The 20,497-nt window shown below is 39.9% G+C and overlaps 1 protein-coding gene across 1 annotated transcript in view; it reads right to left on the bottom strand.

Annotated features, from left to right (window-relative positions):
- Positions 1 to 20,497, bottom strand: part of grin2ab (glutamate receptor, ionotropic, N-methyl D-aspartate 2A, b) — a 170,196-nt gene that overhangs the window by 39,871 nt on the left and 109,828 nt on the right. Inside the window, exons 5-9 of the mRNA XM_084714951.1 lie at positions 11,572 to 11,738; positions 11,319 to 11,453; positions 11,113 to 11,212; positions 6,256 to 6,461; positions 691 to 805 (exon numbers count right to left, since the gene is read on the bottom strand). Coding sequence (XP_084571077.1) covers positions 691 to 805; positions 6,256 to 6,461; positions 11,113 to 11,212; positions 11,319 to 11,453; positions 11,572 to 11,738 — 723 coding nt within the window. The remainder of the gene's footprint in view (positions 1 to 690; positions 806 to 6,255; positions 6,462 to 11,112; positions 11,213 to 11,318; positions 11,454 to 11,571; positions 11,739 to 20,497) is intronic.

Below are 20,497 nucleotides of genomic sequence, written 5' to 3'. Positions count from 1 at the left end.
GAACACAGAAGTCAAACAAAAACTCAGACTAACAGATCAATGCAGCAGTAGATCAGCAACTCCTGTGTTCTGAGAGGTAAAATTACAGCTTTTGCCTATACAATTTGGTTGGCTTGGATTGAGCAATAAATGGCTACTATAACAGCAGTCTGCCATCAGAGGAGACCGACTAACTGAAAAGTAAAGCAGTGAAGATATTCTAAATATAGCAAACATGTTAACTGATATGATTTTTTTTAGGGTGGATCTTTTTTATGTGTCTGAAATACCTTTTTTTATTGGTTAGCTTCCATGCTGGTGCTCCTCTCTGTTTCTCCAAACTGAGGCCATGCTGACCAGCATCTACTGTACATAATACAATGACTATTGATAAGTACATCATACCATCAACACGGGGTGTCATGATTATCCAAATCGACGATTTGATATGGTTTTCAATTTTAAAGCCATGATTCAAATCGATTCTTCATTTATTTTGTTGTCTCTTTTAAAATAAACATTGGTACAATCTCCAATTCTGCCTTTCTATTTGATTCTTGACATTGAAAACTCATTTTGATCAATTTTCGATTTAATACTGAAATTGTGACAGCCCTACAATTCATTTCAAACAGTCCAATCCCTTTAATTAAAGTGTTTTGACTTTAATTTCCATGCTCCCTTTATAAAACCATCGTGATCATTTGTTACCTTCTCCCACTTCCTTTCACTATTCAGGACGATGACAACCAATTTGGGGTTGGCCTGGTAACCATCCGGAGTAAAGGACAAGTCTCGGCCTTCGTTCCAAACATGCATCATGTGTCTGAAACACACGAGGGGGAAGAAAAGAGGGAAGGAAGCTGTTATTTGTTTTGCATCTGTTTGAGTGTTTGTACGTGTGCACAAGAGCAGATACATTTGAAATAACAAGTTAAGCACTCTGTAATCACTGCAAGAGTATCCTCTTCAAATCAATGCTGTATTCACCCACTGTGTGTGCACGCATGCCTGAGTGTGTGTGTGTGCATCTATTTGTGTGTAGGAGGGGGGAGAGTCAGAGGCCACATATCTCTCCCATCAACATTCTGCATTGATTTCTCCGCAGATATACGCCTGAGAGACAAGCCACTGGTGCAACAAGGCTGCCCTCACTCTCTTACTCACTACAGTTATCCTGCATACGCAAACAGATCCTTTTTGCTGAAACATTTACACACCCGCTAAAGTGAAGCGGCAGCGAGGAGTAAATGAACCGGTATCACACACAGTGATATGGGATTAAGAATACACTCACTCCAGTGAAACAATTCTCAGAAGGCGAGGATGTTCGGAGAGTTAAGACTGGGATAATAGCCTGAATTCCCACTGGGGGGAAAGGAGGGCTGTCTAAGGAAGTTTACTAAAAAGGCCAAATCACAAGAGGGACAGCAGCTGCCCAAAACAGACAACATGTTTTCTTCGATGCCTTGTGCTCTGTTTTATTAGAAATAGTGAGATTCATTTTGACACAGTGTCAAACAGAGTTGGTCGGGTGATGCTACACGACTGAAATATCACCCGACTAAAATAGAATATTACAAAAGCAATAACTTTTCAGCTTAACAAAAGCCTTGCAAACACATCTATTTGGCACTTGAGCTGCCATGATTAGTCGATAAATCATTTCATAAATCATTTGTTGACAACTATCAAATGAATTGACAACTATTTTGATAGCTTATTAATTGTTGTGAGTCTTTTAAGAAAAATGCCCACATTATCTGATTTCAGCTTCTCGACTGTTAGTATTTTCTGGTCGTTTTGCTCTTCTCTGACAGTAAACTTAATATCTTTGGGTTGTGGACAAAACAAGATACTTGAGGACGTCATTTTGGGCTTTGGGAAACACCGATCGACATTTTTCACCATTTTCTAATGTTTGTCTGCCATTTTATGGATCAAACAACTAATCGAGCCCATTTTTATATATAGAGAGAGAATTGTTATAATTTATGTAAAGATATAAATTCATTGATTACTTGTTTTGAATGTTTTCTAAAGAAAAATGTCTAAAATGTCTTAAGTGTCTGATTTCAGCTCCTCAAATGTGAGTATTTTTTGTTTCTGTAGTCCTCTACGACAGTAAACTGAATATCTTTGGGTTGTGGACAAAATTTGTCATTTGAGGATTTCACCTTGGGGTTTGGAAAACAGTGATCGACATTTTCACCATTTTCTGACATCTGTCTGACATTTTATGGATCAAACAACTAATTGATAAAGCGAGAAAATGATTGACAGATCCACTCGATTAATCCGCTAGATTAATCAATTAGTTGTCAACTATGAAATTATTCACCACGTTTCTCTGATTCCTCTTTCTTAAATGTGAATATTTTCTGTTTTCTTTACTCCTCTATGACAGTAAACTGAATATCTTTGGCTTGTGGACATTTGAGGACGCCATCTTTGGCTTTGGGAAACTCCGATCAACATTTTTCAACATTTTCTGACATTTTAAAGACCAAATAAGTGATCAAGTAATCAAGAAAATAAACAACAGATTAACTGACAATAAAAATAATCTTTAGTTGGCACAAGAGTCCACAGAGAATACATTTCTTTACTCGTAAGTGTTACTGTCATTTATGTGAGCAAACATTTAATAGATGCTTCATTAATTAATCGTTTTGATTCTTCTTTTTTAAAAAATGTCAGAATTCTCTGATTTCAGCTTCTGAAATATGAATATTTTCTGTTTTTCTTACTCCTCTACAACAGTAAACTAAATATATTTGAGTTATGAAGAAAAAAGACATTTGAGGACTTCATCTTCGGTTTTGGGAAACCAAATTTGGCACAAGAGTCCACTTTTATATAAACAAAGAATTATTTTCTGTACTAGTAACTCTTCTAATCATTTAAATTGTTTATTAGAGGATCATCATTTAATTATTAAGCTAATTAGCCCATTCACTGGTAATGTCTGTTGTTAAACACGGAGATACTTAATTTTTAAACTCAGGCTGTTTAAGTAGGGAGAATTTAGTCGAATCAAACTGATTGAAAAAAAGATGGTTAAGCTACTACAGGAACTTTCATATTTTGATGATTTTGGAGGACAAAAGTGGTAGTGTTTCCTCTGCCATAACTACAAAATCTAAAAATATCCTTCTGCTTCTTTTTATCTGGCTATCATACTAGAAACTGTAACTTTGGCTGTGAAAATGTAAACACAGCCTTGTTTCATCTGATTTCACAGAGAATCCAACCCGGTGGCAGACACTGATTAAAACTTTATAAAAATCGTCTTGCTGATTGTCTCATTTGCTCATGTAGGCTGTGTAGAGGCATCACTATTAAAGTGAGACTGTTTCATAACCAGTTAAAAACTCCTTGACGTAGCTTTAAGTGCAACATTTTGTTTGTTAAAACAACAAGCTACTTCTAATCTCAGATTGCAAAGGTGTGTTGTTTTTGTGCTTGTGTATATAATGTTTCCTTTCAAATGTCAAAACAATTAAAGTGGAGAAAAAAAATAAAAAGGTGCATTGTTTTAAATATTTAATATAAGTTTCAGGTCAGACATAGGAAACGTAAATGTCTGTCTCCTCTGCACTTTACTCTTTTTAAATCTGGTCCTAAAATGTTAACAGAATAGGCCTGATTTATGTAAACACACATTTAATGATGCTCTCAAAAGATGTTTTAGGTATTCGCAGACTCTCAGCTAAACAAGGGCTTAGAAATGAAGCTAAAATACACTCCTGTGTTTTTCTGTGGGCAGGACAAGGCGCAGAGCTATGAAAGATTCATGCATAAACTCAAATATTGCGACAGAAAGTCAAGACGCATAAAGGGGATGGTTTGAGTGCTGCTTAGCATGCGCCCTGGAGGTGAAAACTATGATAATTACACTGTGATTCAAACAGGTGGGATTTTATGTTGTCTCGTCTGCAGGAGACGTATTAGAGTCGACACACATAAAAATTGTTGTCGGACAGTGGATTAGCGAGAGGTACATTAATCATCTGTTTTTACAAAGACTTGGAATCGGGCCGGTGCTCTTTCAGAGCGGCTCCACTCAAAGCGAGTAAAGAGTAAATAAAAGGTCCCTGTCTCCCTCGCATGCAGGCACTGCAAAACACCAAACAACTCCGCTGTGGGTATACACTCTCTGAGCAAACACAAATAATTACACATAAACCTACAAAGTTACGCATGAGAGATACTTCTGTGCAACATAATTCAACCTGCCTTTGTCATTACAGATTTCAATGCTTTGGGCTATTAGTGACATGTCAGGACAAATACATAATTTTGTGTTTGAGAAATCTTCATGGTGCAGCAGGTGATGCCCTTGTCACAGTGCATTGCCACAGCTGAATACATATAGCGGAAACACTGTTGCAGTCTATTCTGGGAAACTGCTGTCTCCTCCTATTTCAGGTTTGTTACCATTTTTGGGAAAAGATTTTGATGTAAACGGATGAGGCTGGTGTGTTTTTGAGGCATGTAAAACAGGCAGACTATACAACATATATCCAGATTTATATCCACATATATACTCATGTATATTCATGCAAAAGGGGCTCAGTGATTTCTAAATTACTAACTAGAAATTCAGTGGTGGTTTTAAGAAGCATCAGCTGCATCCCATAAATATAAAAACTAGCTACTATTGTGAATGTCATCTTCAAAATGTGCGTGCCCGTTCTACTATGAGTGGAACATTTTCCTGTTATTGAAGTCCCTGGCCATTGTGTGAGCACTTTCTAAAAGTATGAATAAAGAACGAAGGGAGGCTCTTCCCAAATTTGGTATTATGGAGGGAGCATCTTTTCAGGAAAAAAAAGTGACAGCTTAGGGGTTTGCATGGTACACTGGTTCCATCAAAAAGAATAACCTTTTGAAATTTACTACAAGGACAAACCTCAATAAAAACCTGTACAATTGTGCAGACCAAATACGCCGAAGCAGAGTCTGAGACATTAATGCCTGTCAGGCAAGAATGACGGGGGATCTAACGGGGCTGATAGTGTCTTTTAAGTGCCAGATTATTATGTCCTACTCCTCTCCACCTCACGTTGTTTATATGCACACTGCGGCAAGATTGTATCTAGACTAATGTATGCAGAATTCTGATCACAGCCTCACCACTTCCAAATCAGGGTAGGGAAATCCAACCTGTCAGTTTATTATCACAAAAATTGGCTGCAGTTGTTTTGACAAATATGCAAATTCTATCTAATAAGTTAGTGAAACAAATGAGGCACCTCTGACAGAGAGAGAAAAGATTGTTCCGCAAAAGGTTTGAGCTCCTATTGAGGTCTGAGTTATATTGGATCAACCTGTCAACAACGGCGGTATTGTATATGCTTTGATATATACTGTAATGGGATAATAAGAGAGAAAAATGGGATAATAAAGGCGTAATGGTGAAAATCACACTGTGGCTCTCATTCTAATGAGGTAACTCATAAGTCAGCAGAGATGTGCAGAGCCTAGCAACCTGACCTTCATGTTTTCAGTCAGTTTATATAGATTTCTGAATTAATTGTCATATTTTAGCCACTGCAGATCTCACATTCAAGATGTCGTCACAATATCGCACAGAAAAAAACAGACAGACAGCAGATTAACAGATTCTGTATCTGCGCTTTTACAACTTCAGTATGAATGTGCCCGCATGTGTGTCTGCCCATTTGTCCCCTGCTTCTTGTTTGAAGGATTTAACTGTGTCCTCATCACAGAGACTTCAGAGAAGAGTACATTCACACACGCTTTTATTCATATGTGCACGTACCAACACACATGCACCTACCGACACATACGTGCCACCCACAGAGCCAAGAAAAAAGGGAGAACAAAGCTAGTAAAAGCTGCTTTAATCCTGACTTAATGACAGTGAATTCAGTCATGTGAAGCCAGTTGCACACACAGAAATACACACACACACAGGGCTCTAGTTAACACAGGGCAGCAGCAACAACACGGAGGTCTGCCTGAAGTTCACTTCATTGTCTCTCGACTGAGGCAGCAGAATGAGCTCATGCACAGAGCAGCCATGTACACAAGAGCTAATAGTGTTAAATGTCATTAGACATCAGAGTGTTTAACACTGCTGTCATCTCCGCTTCCTTCCTCGCTTCTACCCCTCTCATTAGAACATTAAAAAGAGTTATGTAAGACTGCTCAACCCTCAGCTACAAAGACAAACGGAGTTATGCAAGTCCCTAGACCTTGATCTTCTCATATTCACACAAGCACACACACACACACACACACACACACCTGCGCAGGGCACTGGGTGGGAGCTTCCCCGGGCTCCTGTCTGACGCCGTGCTGTAGCAGCTGCTTTGTGCCTCCGGCAGCTCCCCCTTCTCCCGCAGCATAGAGGTGGCTGCAGAGGATATGATGCCCACCCCGTCCCGCACCCGTGTGTCCAGCGGATACTCCCAGTCATCGTAGGATACAGAGATCATACCCAGGGGAAACACCTGAGAGGAGAGGAGAGGAGAGGAGAGGAGAGGAGAGGAGAGGAGAGGAGTGGCACATATGGTGTGAAAGATTCAATTTGCCTTCAATTTGACTTTTTTAAACCTGTTTTTTAGCATCCATATGTACCTCTCAAAGGTGTCAGGCAGATGATTTATTGGTGCCTTCCTGAAATAATTCATATCTGGCTATTAAATATGTTCAAGCAGACCGTATGTCCACCAACTGAATTCATTCACTCATTCAGGTATCAGCCTACACCTTGAAATTGTCAAAATAAAAAAGAACTGAGAAACTAAATCGCTCACGAAAAATTATCTCTCTAAAGCAGACTGAGCAAACATCAAGAACTGCCAGCGCCAGTCTGTCAGTCTAGTAAAACAATACTTTGTTTTTACATTTTAATTTGGCATTAACTGTAGAATCAGATATTTGTCGAAGAAAGAAAATAGATGAATAAAAAAAAACAAAACAAAAAAAAACCCCACAACACAAATAGGAACTTCTGAGTCGAGGAGAATGATGGACAAGAAAAGCAGAATAAATATTTGGAAGGCTTTGGTGGAAAAGGTAAGTAAACATTGGATATGTTTCCATTCTTAATGTGAGGGGAACATCTGAGCTGATTATATTTTGAATTATTTATACACATATTTATATGCGATTTGGATAAAAGCTACCTTGCTGTCCTACATTTTGAGAGTGAATGTGTATGTAATGCTGTCAAACATCCGATTTAGGGGCTGAGCAAATCTTTTTAGGTAGAGAGAGACGGATATAAACAAAGCAGCAAACTAAAAATATGATACAATATAAATTATAGTCACTGTGATTTGTCTCTATACCGTGTTAGGAATAGTTTTTAATAATATTTTTTCCCAACATTTTGGGAAAAATGCTCTTCTGGTTAAGATTGATACCACTCTCTGTCTGTCTATTAAATACAAGGCCAACGCCAGTTAGCTTAGCACAAAGACTGAAAACATGGCAAAGCAGCTAGCCAACCAGAACTCCGTTACTAATAGGGTATAAAGCTGCTGCTGAAAACTTGATTATTTAAACCATCAGAGATCCCGAGTCAACTTGTATTTTGTCAGTCGAATCGCTCTACTTCTTTGTTTTCTTTGTTCTTCTTCTTGTTTTCTAGCTGCATCATTGTAACAGAGCACTGCAGGAGCAACAGCATGGCAAGCTGCAAACTTCACAAATGGAGTCTCAAAATCACTACAAACCACAAAACTAACTATGATGGAAGTGGAGAAGGCTGACAGAAATGGAGGACAGCGTGACGCTGGACAGAGGCAGGGCAACAAGAGGTCAGACACTCACTGTTCCGGTGCTGACTGTCAGTAAAGTCTGCCAGACCACTTTTGAACCAGATGGTGGTTATAACCTCCTCTACTTCCGTCCACTGTGATTGACTCTTTGGCTGACAGCGCTGCAGCACCCCAGCTCGAGAAGCGCTCCGAGTGTGCTGGTATTTTATAACTCAGCTGTGAGCAGGATGCTCTTTTTTACTCTCTGTGTGGAAATATGATGTTTCACATCATAGATCATGAACACAGGCAGTAAAACGTGAGATTGGCTAAACCATTAGACTCAAGTAGGTCGCTATACCAATTTCTTGTGACAGAAAGGCAGAATCTTGGTGTTGACCAACCAAGTCCCATTTGATGGACAAAATAGAGACAGAGGGCAACATGTCATACTCTGTAAACCACACCCACAGTGGGGGCAAATGGTCGGTACCTTAATGTGAAATCAGGAGCTGAAAGGCCAACAAAATGACTGCAGCTTGGAGATGCACCTAATGCAATTTTTTACGGGTCTGACCTGCCGATTCCGATTTTGGATGATTCCGATTCCGATTTTCAGTGAACTATAATTGATTACACTTCACAAACATTTTTGTAACTTTTCTTTAACGTAAAATTAAATTGGATGTTCACTATAAAACACTGACTATTAAATAACTTTTACATTTTCTCAAAAAGTGCTCCAGGTTGCAGCCAAGTCAAATTAAGATTATGTAGCAGAGGGAGCACGATTTTACAATATCTCATATGGAGCGTGGTTCCACATGATCTCATGTAGAAACAGATGTAAACAAACCGGAGAGTGACGCAGTCTAACAGTTTGCTGTTGCAAAATAGAAGCAGAAGTTAAATGAGTCTGGATGAGAAAATGTTTGGGGAAAGGTGTCAACACAGTGTTTTTTTATTCTTCAGCCAGAACAGGAGGTGAGATTTTGAGTGTCAGTCTGTGAACAGCAGTCTGCTGCTGGCTAACATTAGCCTGAGGAGCTAGAAAGTTTACTGTCGTTCGGTGACACCATCAGCTGCTCAGCTGCTCCGTCTACTTGTAGACTGTCTGTCTTCTCTTTGTCCTGTTCTTGGAATCTGTTGCTAACATTGACTTCATGCCAGCATGTGAGTGTGTGCTGCTGTGGCCAGCGCTGTTGTGGCTGTGACGTCACAACCTGTGTTGCTGCACGCCTGATGTGATCATCGTTTGTGAATTTAACCAGCACATAATTAAATATGTGACGATCACTGTCCGGGGCCGGTCATGCTTAAAACTGGCTAGCTCCAGTCTCTGGCAGGTTGATACTGCAGCTAGCTAAAACATTTTATTTCAGTATGTCATGATTATTTTAGCACCTATCAAAGAATAAAAGGTATATTAACAAACTCAGTATTATCTGTATATCAGTGTCCCTTGACCTTATGCTGCTTTTCTGTGAGAAATAATCCCACTGAATGGCCAGAAGTGAAATACTTTGATATTTAAAATTACTTGATTGAGTCATTGGGTAAGATCATCATTTAACCTAACAAAGATCAAGGCCAGGCCTTTCATAGCTCAGTTAGCTTCAACCTCTAAAGTTTGTCTGGACAAATTAGCAACTGTAATTTAGGCATAAAGTTACTGACTGTCAGGATCCCGCAGTTTTCTCATTCATCATGCTAATGCCTGCAGTCTGTATCCACTTTTGTCCTCATAAAGGTTGAGTTGTTTGGTTCATTCAGCATTTAAAAACTTAATTTGTGTTCTTTACCCTCTTGGTAGAGCATCCTACCACATAGCAGCTGTTGGACATTTTTATATTTTTTGCTAGCAGATGGACAGTGACAAGAGACACCTTCACACAGTATAAAGTCAGTGGAGAGCCATGAATAGTTTTTCCCCCTGGTTTGGTCATGGCTTGAATGTGCACTGTCTCTACTGTCCGTTTCATAGCTTAATATGAAAAAACAAAGTATAAAAATAGGGGTTTGTGTGCCAGGATGAATTACTGCCTGAGCCTTTGCTGGTTAACTGGTAACTGTGCCTGGCCAAGAAATAGTCTGGCACATAACCCAGCCCAAAATGACAAATTGTTGATTTGACACTTCAGTTTTTGGATGGATTTAAAGAAAAGAGATATACTGTATAAATTAGTGAGCTTTAGAGATGCTGGTAAGCGGATTTTGTTTCTATCAGCCTGGGCCAGGCTAGCTGCTTCTGTTTCCAAATGATTTGCTTTGTGAACTATAACCAAATGCTGGTTGTAGCTTCATACTTAAAGGACCAGTATGTAGAATTTAGTGCCATCTAGCTGATGGCTCCCAGATTGCAATCATATCACCTCACTCGCCTCTTCCGAGCTTTTAGGAGAACCTACAGAAGGGATGGTCTGTAGAATCAGTGTTTGTTTTGTCCATTCTGGGCTACAGTACAAACATGGTGGCTTCTGTAGATATAAGCAGCACATATCTTATGCTTCCTGAAGCAGTTTACTATACAATTCAAGACAGGAAGTACAAATGTGCGTGTGTATTACATCTGTATGCATATAATAATATACTTATATAAATAGTGTCTGTGCATGTATGTGTAATGCTTACATACATATGCACAAGTATGTGTATGGGCACATGTATACACATAAACATGGTATATATATATATATATATATATATATATATATATATATATATATATATGAATGGTTAAAATATCCATGATACATGTATGTTGTGTATGTGTAACCATGTGCCACTACTACATCTAAACTACAATGTTATGGTAACTTGAAATTACCTTTCAGGACGAGAGGGTCTGAAGCAAACATTTAAACCATCTTATCTTATCATTTTTCCAATCTTTCTCTTTGCTTTATCTGACCAATAAAGCTTTGAGCTTTGTAAACGACTTTTCCCTGAGCATAAAATAAAAAAATGATCAAATAAAATAAAATAAACAACTCATTCTCAGGTAATGAAAACAGAACATTTGTTATTGTCAGGTGATTATACGGTATTGCAAACAGACTTATACTCATAAATATTATATTCCGTTTATGCTATTTATGTGTGTATATTACGCCAATAAATCCCTGTAAATCTTACACACTGGACCTTTAACAGACTGATATGAGAGTGGTATCAATCTTCTTATCTAACTCTTGCTAAGAAAGTGAATAAGCGTATTTCCCAAAATGTCAAAGTATTTCTTTGATGCTCTATTTCATATTAGCCGTAGAGAATAAAGGAGAGAAGAAATACAGGAGCGGCGGCAGATAACCTGCAACAGCCTGGAATCAAAAACCCTGCTTATCTTGTGAAACCACTCAAAAGTGGCCACCTGTTACTACATATGGGGCCTCACTACCTCGGGAGTGAAGTCTGGGTTGCCAGTGGTGAGACTGGACACAATCCAGATGTAACCGGCTCCTATCAGGCCCAAGGAACGAGCTTCTTCTAGGATATACCTGTCGAGGAGGAGCAGAGTCAGAGAGTTAATGAAGATTCACTGCAGAAATGTGGCAGTGTACAACAGAGAGTCAGAAACAACAAAAGAAAATGAAAGGCACTCACAGAGCCTCATCCTTGGAGCAGTAAAGCAGTATAACAGGACTCTGGATCCTCTTGAGGGCAATGTGTGATTTAGAGTTTGGGTCGCCGTCTATAGCGTCTAGAGTCACCACACTCTGCAGGTCCCAGCGCACAAAGCTGTAACAATACACCATTAAATAACACAAGTACTTAATCTTGTCAGCTGCCGTAAATAAAGGTTAAGGATGAAAGCGGGGTGTGTGAGTGCGTACATGTGGGGGAGCGTAATCATTACCTGTGATCCACAGTTATCTTCAGTGTGCTGATGAAATCTTGGTACCCGGGGAACTTGGAAGTGACGATAGAAAAAACATGCCAGTCGTACTCCTCCATGATGGCAAGCATGAGCAGAGCCTCCTGCTGCAGAGCGGCACCGAACTGGAAGAACGTGGACTTCTCATCCTGCAATGACACACAAGCGAGGAGCAACAGAGACAGTCAGCAGATTTGTCTGAGGAGGAACAGAATTAATTGCAGAAAAAGATGAAAAAAAAAACAAAAAAAGAAAAAACAAGAAGAGCTGGAGTGAATGAGTTCAAATGAGACTTGCAAAAAAAAAAAACCCCGATAGAATTAAAACCATTTTCAATTTTGCAATCAGTGAGTCAGAGCCGGAGAGTGACGGAGATAAGAGACAGTGTAAGAAGTGTTAGAGAGAAATGAACGAGGAGTAAGAGGGGAAAAATGGGAAAGAGAGGAAGAAGCGGAGATGCTGAGAGAGTGAGATTCAGTCGACAAGTGAGACTGCACTGACTGCTGGCAACAGGGGGGGCCTAATGGTCGGAGATAACTGCCTCATAACTCACAGGTTTGACTCACTTCAGCCCTCAGTTGCAGGTATAACAACATCAGTGCATTGTCTCCAAAGCTAATTGAGCCAAATACTGACACGCATTTTGTACGGTGCTGCATAACTGAACTGGCTCAATGACTAAAATGTGACACAGAGAAAAAAAAATCAGACTCATTAAAGGGATATTTCAGATTATTTGGAGTGGGGTTGTGTATTAGTAGTCAGTCTGGCGAAGCAGAGAGGGGCAGCAGCACAGCAGCTAAGTAATGATCTGCTATGGATGGCATCAGCAACTAAAAGTATTTTAACCATTTCAACTGATGGATTATTTTTAAGTGGACCTTTAAGTGTACACTGCTTTACTTTGCTGTCAGACAGCCGTTGTTTCTGACAGGAAGCTGCTGTTATATAAGCCAAATATTTCTCTCTCCAAACCAACTAAACTCCATAGGCAAAATTAGTCATTCTTCCTCGTAGAGCACAGGAGCTGATGGTCTACTGCTGCCTGTGGGTGCATAATTATAGTTAAAAGTAGGGGTGCAAGGTTACTGCTAGGCAAGGGGAGGATTTTTCTTTTTTCTTTTGCAGTGGTGACAAAATGTTAAAAAAAAAAAAAAAAAAAAAAAACCTGTTTGAGTTAACAAACATTCCCTGTGCTCCCCATGGAAAATGTTACGTCAAAAGAAATATGACATATTAACAGTTCCTCATGTTTTCGTAAAAACACATCACACTAGAAGCACAAGATAAAAGGCGTCATATGTTGAGAGTCTCCTTGTCAATTTGTCATCTGTATAATCCATAAAGATTAACTGTATTTCTGTACAAACTTTACATTTCACATTTCTGTCATTTCAACTTGTTACCAACCTCTGTTGGTAAATGGAAAACTAAGATTTCCAACCAAAATAAGTGCCCATTGCTCTATTGCTCAAGTGCCTATGATGCTCTCTCAATATACTATTTTTTCTTTTAATGTGCCCTGGGCATGGAATGAGTTGCAAAATACCATTTCTTTACCATTAAAGGTCTTTTACAAAGTGCACTAAAAGAAACATGTTGCTGCTTTGCATAATTCTTGACCTGTGGTGAAATATGATATGGAAATCGCTGGTATGACCTGCATGTTTTACCGTTTCCCTTGTGTTGTCTTTTATGTACTGTATCGTTTCTAGCCTGTGAAACTGTCTTTTATGTGAAACTGTATGTGCTCGGACTCCCTGGAGGAATATAGAGCTACAATCTTAATGGAAGCATCCTGGCTAAATAAAGGATAAATAAGGACAGATCGAGGCAGCGATAGACCAGCTGCTCCTGTGTTGCGTTAGGTAAAATGACTGATTTCGCCTACGGAGTTTGGTTAGTTTGAGGACAGCGATATTTGGCTTATATAATGGCAGTTTTCTGTCAGAAAAGGCCATCTGATGGCAAAGAGAGGTGGTGAAACAAGTTAGAAGTGTTGTGAAAGGCAGCTTTAATCAGCTCAGACTCTTAGCCAAATTAAACCTGTTTTTATCTCATCAGGACCTGGAAACAGTTGTCCAAGCTTTTATCACCTCCTGGCTCGATTATTGTAATTCTCTGTATGAGGTTTTGACCCAGTCAAGCCTTTCTCAGCTCCAAATGAGTCAAAATGCAGCTGCTAGTTTTGTAACTGGAACAAAGAAAAGAAAACACATTACTCTTGTCCTCGCTCACCTGCACCGGCTACCAGTTAAATACAGAATTGATTTTAAAATCTTACTATTTGTTTTTAAAGGAACAGTTCCCCTGACTGGAGTAGCTGTCCGTGTTATTAATAGAAAAGACAGCAGAGTTCCAGTAGATTCTACTGCAGAAAGAAAGTAATACCTACTTGAAAATGCTCACAACAAGGTATGTGGATCCTGATGTTAGAAAAGAGACACTGGTTTTGAATTTTTAAAATGTAATTTTTCAAGTGACATTTAGTCACATCATATTCGAGAGAAGGCAGACATCTCTACGGCCAATACCTTTAAAACTCTGCAACTCTCACCAAAAAAGAGTCCAGATAGATAAATAGCACTACAGGCCAGGGGATTATGGTGTGAACTATCATTTTAAAGCCTTAAAACCAAAGGTGACAATTTTCTCTTACTGCCCCTAGGCTCTGGAATAACCTCCCATCACAGATTAGATCTTGCTCCTCCATTTACAATTTTAAATCCCACCATTTTTCTCTAACATTTGGTTCAGTCTGAGTCTGCTATATTGGTTTTATCGAGTTCTACTGGTTTCATTTTTTTATGCCTCTATTTCATCTAACCTCTGATTTTATTACTTTGATTCTGATTTTAGTATTTAAGTATTTTTTCATTCAAAAATGGCAGAAAATGCTGTTTCAGCCTCTCAAATAAGGACATTTCCCTCTTTTCTGATTTTATTATCATATTAAAACGAATATCTTTGCCAAAACCAGACTTCGAAAAAGTGGGATAGATATTTTTCTCTGTTTTCTGATTTTTATATACTTCACAGTCCGAGATTAAACATGACAATTAACTTTGTTGTTTTCTGATAACCATTAATGAATCAAACAATTTGTACAGGAGCGAAGAAAAACTGACTTCGGGCATTTCTGACCGACTTAACGCTGGACCCTTTTATCTATTCCTTTGATCACCTCTGCTGAGGTGTATATGAGCCCATTTCACTTGAATGGAAAGCACTTCGGCTCAACACCTGTTGTTTTTAAATGTGCTTTATAAACTGACTTAACTAGAACATATTCTAAATATTGCATACACTTAAACTGAGATTGTTTTATTTTTAAATTGACCTTTTTTTAAGTGGCTAAAATACCTTGTGCTGTCTGACATCTACTGTAGCTAATACCCTATGATAAGTACCTCATATGGCCCCACTTCAAATGATCAGAAGTATTCCTTTAATGCTGAACATAATTGTTCTGTGGCACACAGACTGCAAAAGACAGGGTGCCATTTTGCAGCAGTCTCATTTGAAGTCAGAGGACATCCTCTATAAACTGTGGATCTGAATTTTACAGCATTAATTCAAAATGCCATGTACAGTTAAATCATTTAGTCTCAGTATTGGTAGGAAACAGGAGGTCAGCGTGAGAGAAAGAGGCAGCAGTAAGCATTACCAAAACCAAAGCAGCTATTAAACAGAATGGAACCCAAAGTGAGTGTGAAATAAGTTGCTAATGATTGCAGAATGTATGTTTGCATAAAGTGTAAGCTGAGTCTGTCCCTGGGGACACAACAAATAGACAGCAACACAAGCCCATGCACCAGAGAGAAGAGAGGAGAGGAGAGAGGAGAGGAGAGGAGAGGGAGGAGGAGGAGGAGTAGACAGGCGAGGAAAAGAAAAGGCTGAAGGGTGGAGAGTAAGAAGGAGACAAATGCTCCGGTCGTGTGAGCGAGATTGAGATACCTGCTGCAGAAAAGAGGTGGAAAAAGGAGTGAGTGTCTTGGGAGAAAAGCTAAGACAGACACAAATATCAAGCCTTCTCACAAGGTCTCTCTTTCGCACACGTGCGCTCACACACACACACACACACACACACACACACACACACACAGATACATGCTCTGACACCCCTTCCACAGAGGGCATCAAAGAACGTGACACATTAAACATCAAAGCCCTCATAAACACACATGGAGAATCAGCTGTCAGCTCCTGTCTCTCTGCCCCCACCACCACCACCTTCATGTGTGTGTGTGTGTGTGTGTGTGTGTGTGTGTGTGTGTGTGTGTGCGTGTAAACCTATATTGTGACTCTAGTTTTGTCCCTTAGTTTGACAAAGAGCTCTCAGCTCTGGCCAACACACACACAAAGCACGGCCCGCAGAGATTTAACTCCCCTCCCTCCACCGCTACAAAGAAGAGAGAAAAGTGGGAAGGAGAGAGGATGAAATTGTACTTCAAAAAGATCTATCTCACTGTTTCCATCTCTGTGTGTGAGTGTGTGTGTGTGTGTGTGGATCTGATTGTAGGTGTGTGTGGCTTTATACTTTACTCAGGTTTAGAGGAGAAAAAAAAAATCTCCCTCTGTGTGGCAACAGGCACATCCTCAGTTTTGCCCAGATAACACCAACACACAAGCACAGATACCAACGCGCACAAACACCCACTCACACCCTCGCACTTACAGTACAAGTGTACAACTTGACACTCTCATACAAGTCAGTGCTGCAAAAAAAATCACTCAGTTTACCAATTAATCAGTTGACAAAGCAATCTGTTCATTGATAAAAGCAGAGGTTGTCAACCTTTGCAAATCGTGACCTTCCACAATGATCACGTTGGTGTTCGTCCCAAAATAGCACCAACGCATTTAACTCACAACACCCCGATGCAAACGTACTGACTGCCCAAAAACTGTCTGCACAGGACTGTTCAGGGATCCCTGACAGGGGTTTTCAAAATAGGTCCCTTCGGTGCTCAGAAACATTTTCTACGGCCCCTTAATTTTATCTTTATTTAACTAGATAAGTCAATTGAGAACCAATTCTCACTTAGAGTGACGACCTGGACAAGAAGCAACCATGTTTCACTTTCAATAGCCTACATTTAATACACCACTCATTAGGGCTGAGCCATTTTGAAGAAATTAGACTGATGCTGCAATTGCAATATGATTTGCGACATTAGAGAAAACTAGATTTTTTTTTACATCATTATTCTCATTTTCATTGAAAAACACTAAAATGATTATGGCATGTTTTTTTCAGGGATCTGTGCTAAACAAAGATGTTTTCCAAAGTCTAGAAAATGATGTATAGGCCAGGGCACGTCTGTAGCACCACAATATTTAATTTAAAATGGCATTCTAAGACACATTTTGCCTTTAACAAATATTGTGCTGCCTACGATTTAAAAATTGCGCTAGACCATATTGCGACTTCGATGAGAGTGTTGTGGAAATTCATCATACATAACTGTATAAAAGCCACTTTGCGCATGGACCTGTGTGCAATGCGCACATACATGCACATTTCCACACCGACAGCTCAGCTCAGCTCTGCAGGGATAATGAACCTTTCTGACTTCTCCTTTGTTGATTTGTGTGCGTGAGTGAATAAGGTAAGAATCTGGTCCTGTTTATTTGACTTTTGAGCATGTTTTCTGTTATCATGTAAATATTTTTCTGTTTGTATTTGTAGTTTATTGCTGCATCAGAAGATGCACTGGCTTACTTGCTTGATGAGTAAACATGAGTTTGGTTACAGTTATAAACTTGCTTCTCTGAATGCAAATAGTGACTGCAAGTAACAATACCTAAATGAGGGACTGTTTCACCAGATTTGTTGGTGAGATTTAGGATATGTTGTGAATCTTATAGAGATTAGAAGAATTGAGTTTTATAGGCACTTTCCATGTTTTATTTTCAGAACCACAAACACTCAATGTTGTAATCTCCCTGCACTGCAAATTAAAGTATCCTCTCAGACCTAATCATTTTGCTCATAGTCGTCCAACCCAAACCAGTGTGTCCCCGAGGTCCTCATCCTCACACTAATGCTGAATTTCAATGGAGCAGCAGTTTCATGTGGAATTGAGATGGAAAAGCCACCATGCAAAAAAAAAAAAAAATGCTGCAAAGTTGAGGAGAAAAATGGATCTGCAAAAAGGTGAACTCGATGCTCAAAAAATTTGATGTTAAATGCCATTAATGCCCTCAATCACGTTGACTCCCTAAATTGGCATTCAATCATCAAAACTGTGAGAACCCCAACTGTAATGCAACACATGAAAGCTAGCAAATTCACATATTGTTCTTCCCACAGACAGAACAAGAACTTATTCAACTTTGACCTTAGATTTATTTAAATAACTGCACCTTCACAGTCAACAGTCAACAGTCAACATGTCTGCTTTAGGCCTAAACCAACAATAATGGATAGAAATCCATTCATCCTTTTCCTTCTGCTTATCTGTTGTGGAATCATGGTGGCAGCTGGCTAAGCAGGGTATTCCAGACACCCCCCCTTCCCAGCAACAATTTCCAGCTCCTCCTGGGGGATCTTGAGGTGTTCCCAGGCCAGATGAGATATGAAATCCTTTGATTTCTGAGTCTCATCCCAGTTGCACATGTCAGGAAAACCTTCAAAAGAAGTCATCCTAATCAGATGTTCAAACCACCTAAGTTGGCTCCTTGCGATGCACTACCTAGTAGGATTGGGGGATGTTTACCGAATTGGCATATCATGATGTCCACAGTGAAACATCAGGATGGACGATGATATCGTTGCTGGGTTTAAAAGAGTCTTTGGCTACCACATGTCTGTAACTTAGTTGTGTTTCATAAGTAAATAATAAATTTCCATGGGTGAGGGTTGAAGCATAGATTGGTAAATCAGAAGCTTTGCCCTTTTGGTTCAGCTTCCTTTTGACAACAACAGTACAGTTCAACACTGGCAGGTAGCCAGGCAGCAGGCAAAGGGGAGGACCTCGGCTTTCTGACAACTGGCATCGCAGGCTGGTCTAGGGACAATGTTTCAGTGATAGAGGGCTCAGTGGTCGATGACTGTCAGGCATGACGATGGACGAAGCCTTCTGTGATTAAGGTAATGTGTCCCCTCAGAGTTGCTGTAAGGCAGGAGGACAGAGGGAAAAAAAGAAACCGCTGCTGCTTATTACTGCACTAACCTTATGTCTCCATGTCCAGTTTATTATTTTCTTTTTAAACCCATCTAGTTAGGCGTTTCCTTGCTGTGAGCTGCTGTTAGTGTGCGTCTAACTTTGTTTGAAGCTCAACAAAACTAAGTTATGGCCATGCAGTGCCAACACAAAGGCCCTTTTAAACCCAGCACGGGGATATATGTCTGCAGCGCGCCTGGCAGGGATGTGTCAGTTGATCTGCCTGCTTCCTTCGTTGGAGAGTTTTCTCGGCTGAGTGAGACAGCTGGAGGTTGCCATCAGAACAACAGTGAGAAGCAGCGGTGACTACAGTGATTAGCTTGTGAGCAAGTCGGCTTTTCAGTTATGGGACAGTCAACACCCACCCCACCCCTCAAAAACTGCGTTATCATTGTCCACTGGCGAGACGTCAGGAGACATCACTCAACCTGCTCCATGGACCTACAGTAAAGAAGTGTTGTCATCTATTTACAGCCAACATCAATTTATACAGAACGTTTCCTTTAATATTGGAGATTCTGTCTGTTCACTCAGTTTTTGACAGACTTTCATTTAAAGGCTCGTTGCCTAAAATCAATCAGTTCTTTCTTTCTTTTTTTTTTTCGTTATGTAGGAGGAACATTATTCACTTACCCTCACACATTTTAGGGGATGGCTGGGCCTGCTTATTTAAACAAAGCATCTGTATTCTTGGTTTTATGTTGGAGGCTGCCACGTGAAAATCATCTTCAATGCTGATGAGCCTTGATCTGTGTTTGTTCTTGTTGAATGTCAGTGTGGAAAATGTCTTTTCACATAAATATGTAGATCCAAAAGGAATAAATACATCCACTGCAGCTTCTGATAGTCCTGACAGCCGCAGACGCTGACAGCCATGATTCTTCCAGTGTGCATGATGTGAAAGCGGTCTGTAATATGCGGTCAGAAGAGAGGTCTAACAGGGCATCCTCCAGTCCTGATGACAGGCGTTTCGCACCGGTAGTGGAGAAAATCTAACATATCCAGTCGTACCTTTCTGGCGTTTCATCTTTTGTTAAGTATCTGGTGAAACTGTCAAGCTGGCTCCTGAGTGAGGGGCAATATCTCCTTTCATTTTTTGGATGCTTATGTCAAAACTGTCCATGAAGTCCACGAGTTCAGGTAGCATCCCCACTGCCCTCCTTGACCAGCCCTTTGCTCCAGCTTCATTTTAAATGCAAGAAAGAGCAAAGATGTTTGTGTTTTGGCCTTGGAAGGACATGTTTACTGTTTAGGTAGTTCACTTTGTCAAATATCCCTGCCAAATATACAAGGCTAGCAACCCACGCTGGGTCGGTCAATGGTCAGCAAGGGAAGAACTACAGTCTGATTGAAGATGTGGACGTCTTCACGCAGTTCAAACTGTCTGGTCAATGCTTTAACCTAAGACCTCTGTGTGAAACAGCAGTGATTCATGGTTCAATCCCATTTCATGGCAGTCTGAGGCGAACAGTCTGGTTTGCCCTGGCTGGGATTTTATGGAGTTCATCATTTTAACTGCCATTTGGAGAACTGACTGGCTGGAGAACTGGAGTTCTGGCTTGAGGTTCTTGCTAGCTCGGGCCTCTGGATAATGCAGTGTGAAAATTTCGCAGCTCCATCTGTACACACGAAGACTCAATTTTCCCAACTTAGTCCCTCTTCATGGATTTCATTGTCTACAAAGGTTGTAAAAAGCATGAAATTATTGATATTTTTCTGGTACCATGTGTTTAAATTAA

Source organism: Lutjanus erythropterus, chromosome 3 (assembly GCF_056507025.1).
Source record: "Lutjanus erythropterus isolate fLutEry1 chromosome 3, fLutEry1.hap2, whole genome shotgun sequence".
NCBI classification, from domain to species: domain Eukaryota; kingdom Metazoa; phylum Chordata; class Actinopteri; order Lutjaniformes; family Lutjanidae; genus Lutjanus; species Lutjanus erythropterus.
Note: the sequence above shows the minus strand (reverse complement) of the source record. Positions and strands in the feature narration are given on the sequence as shown.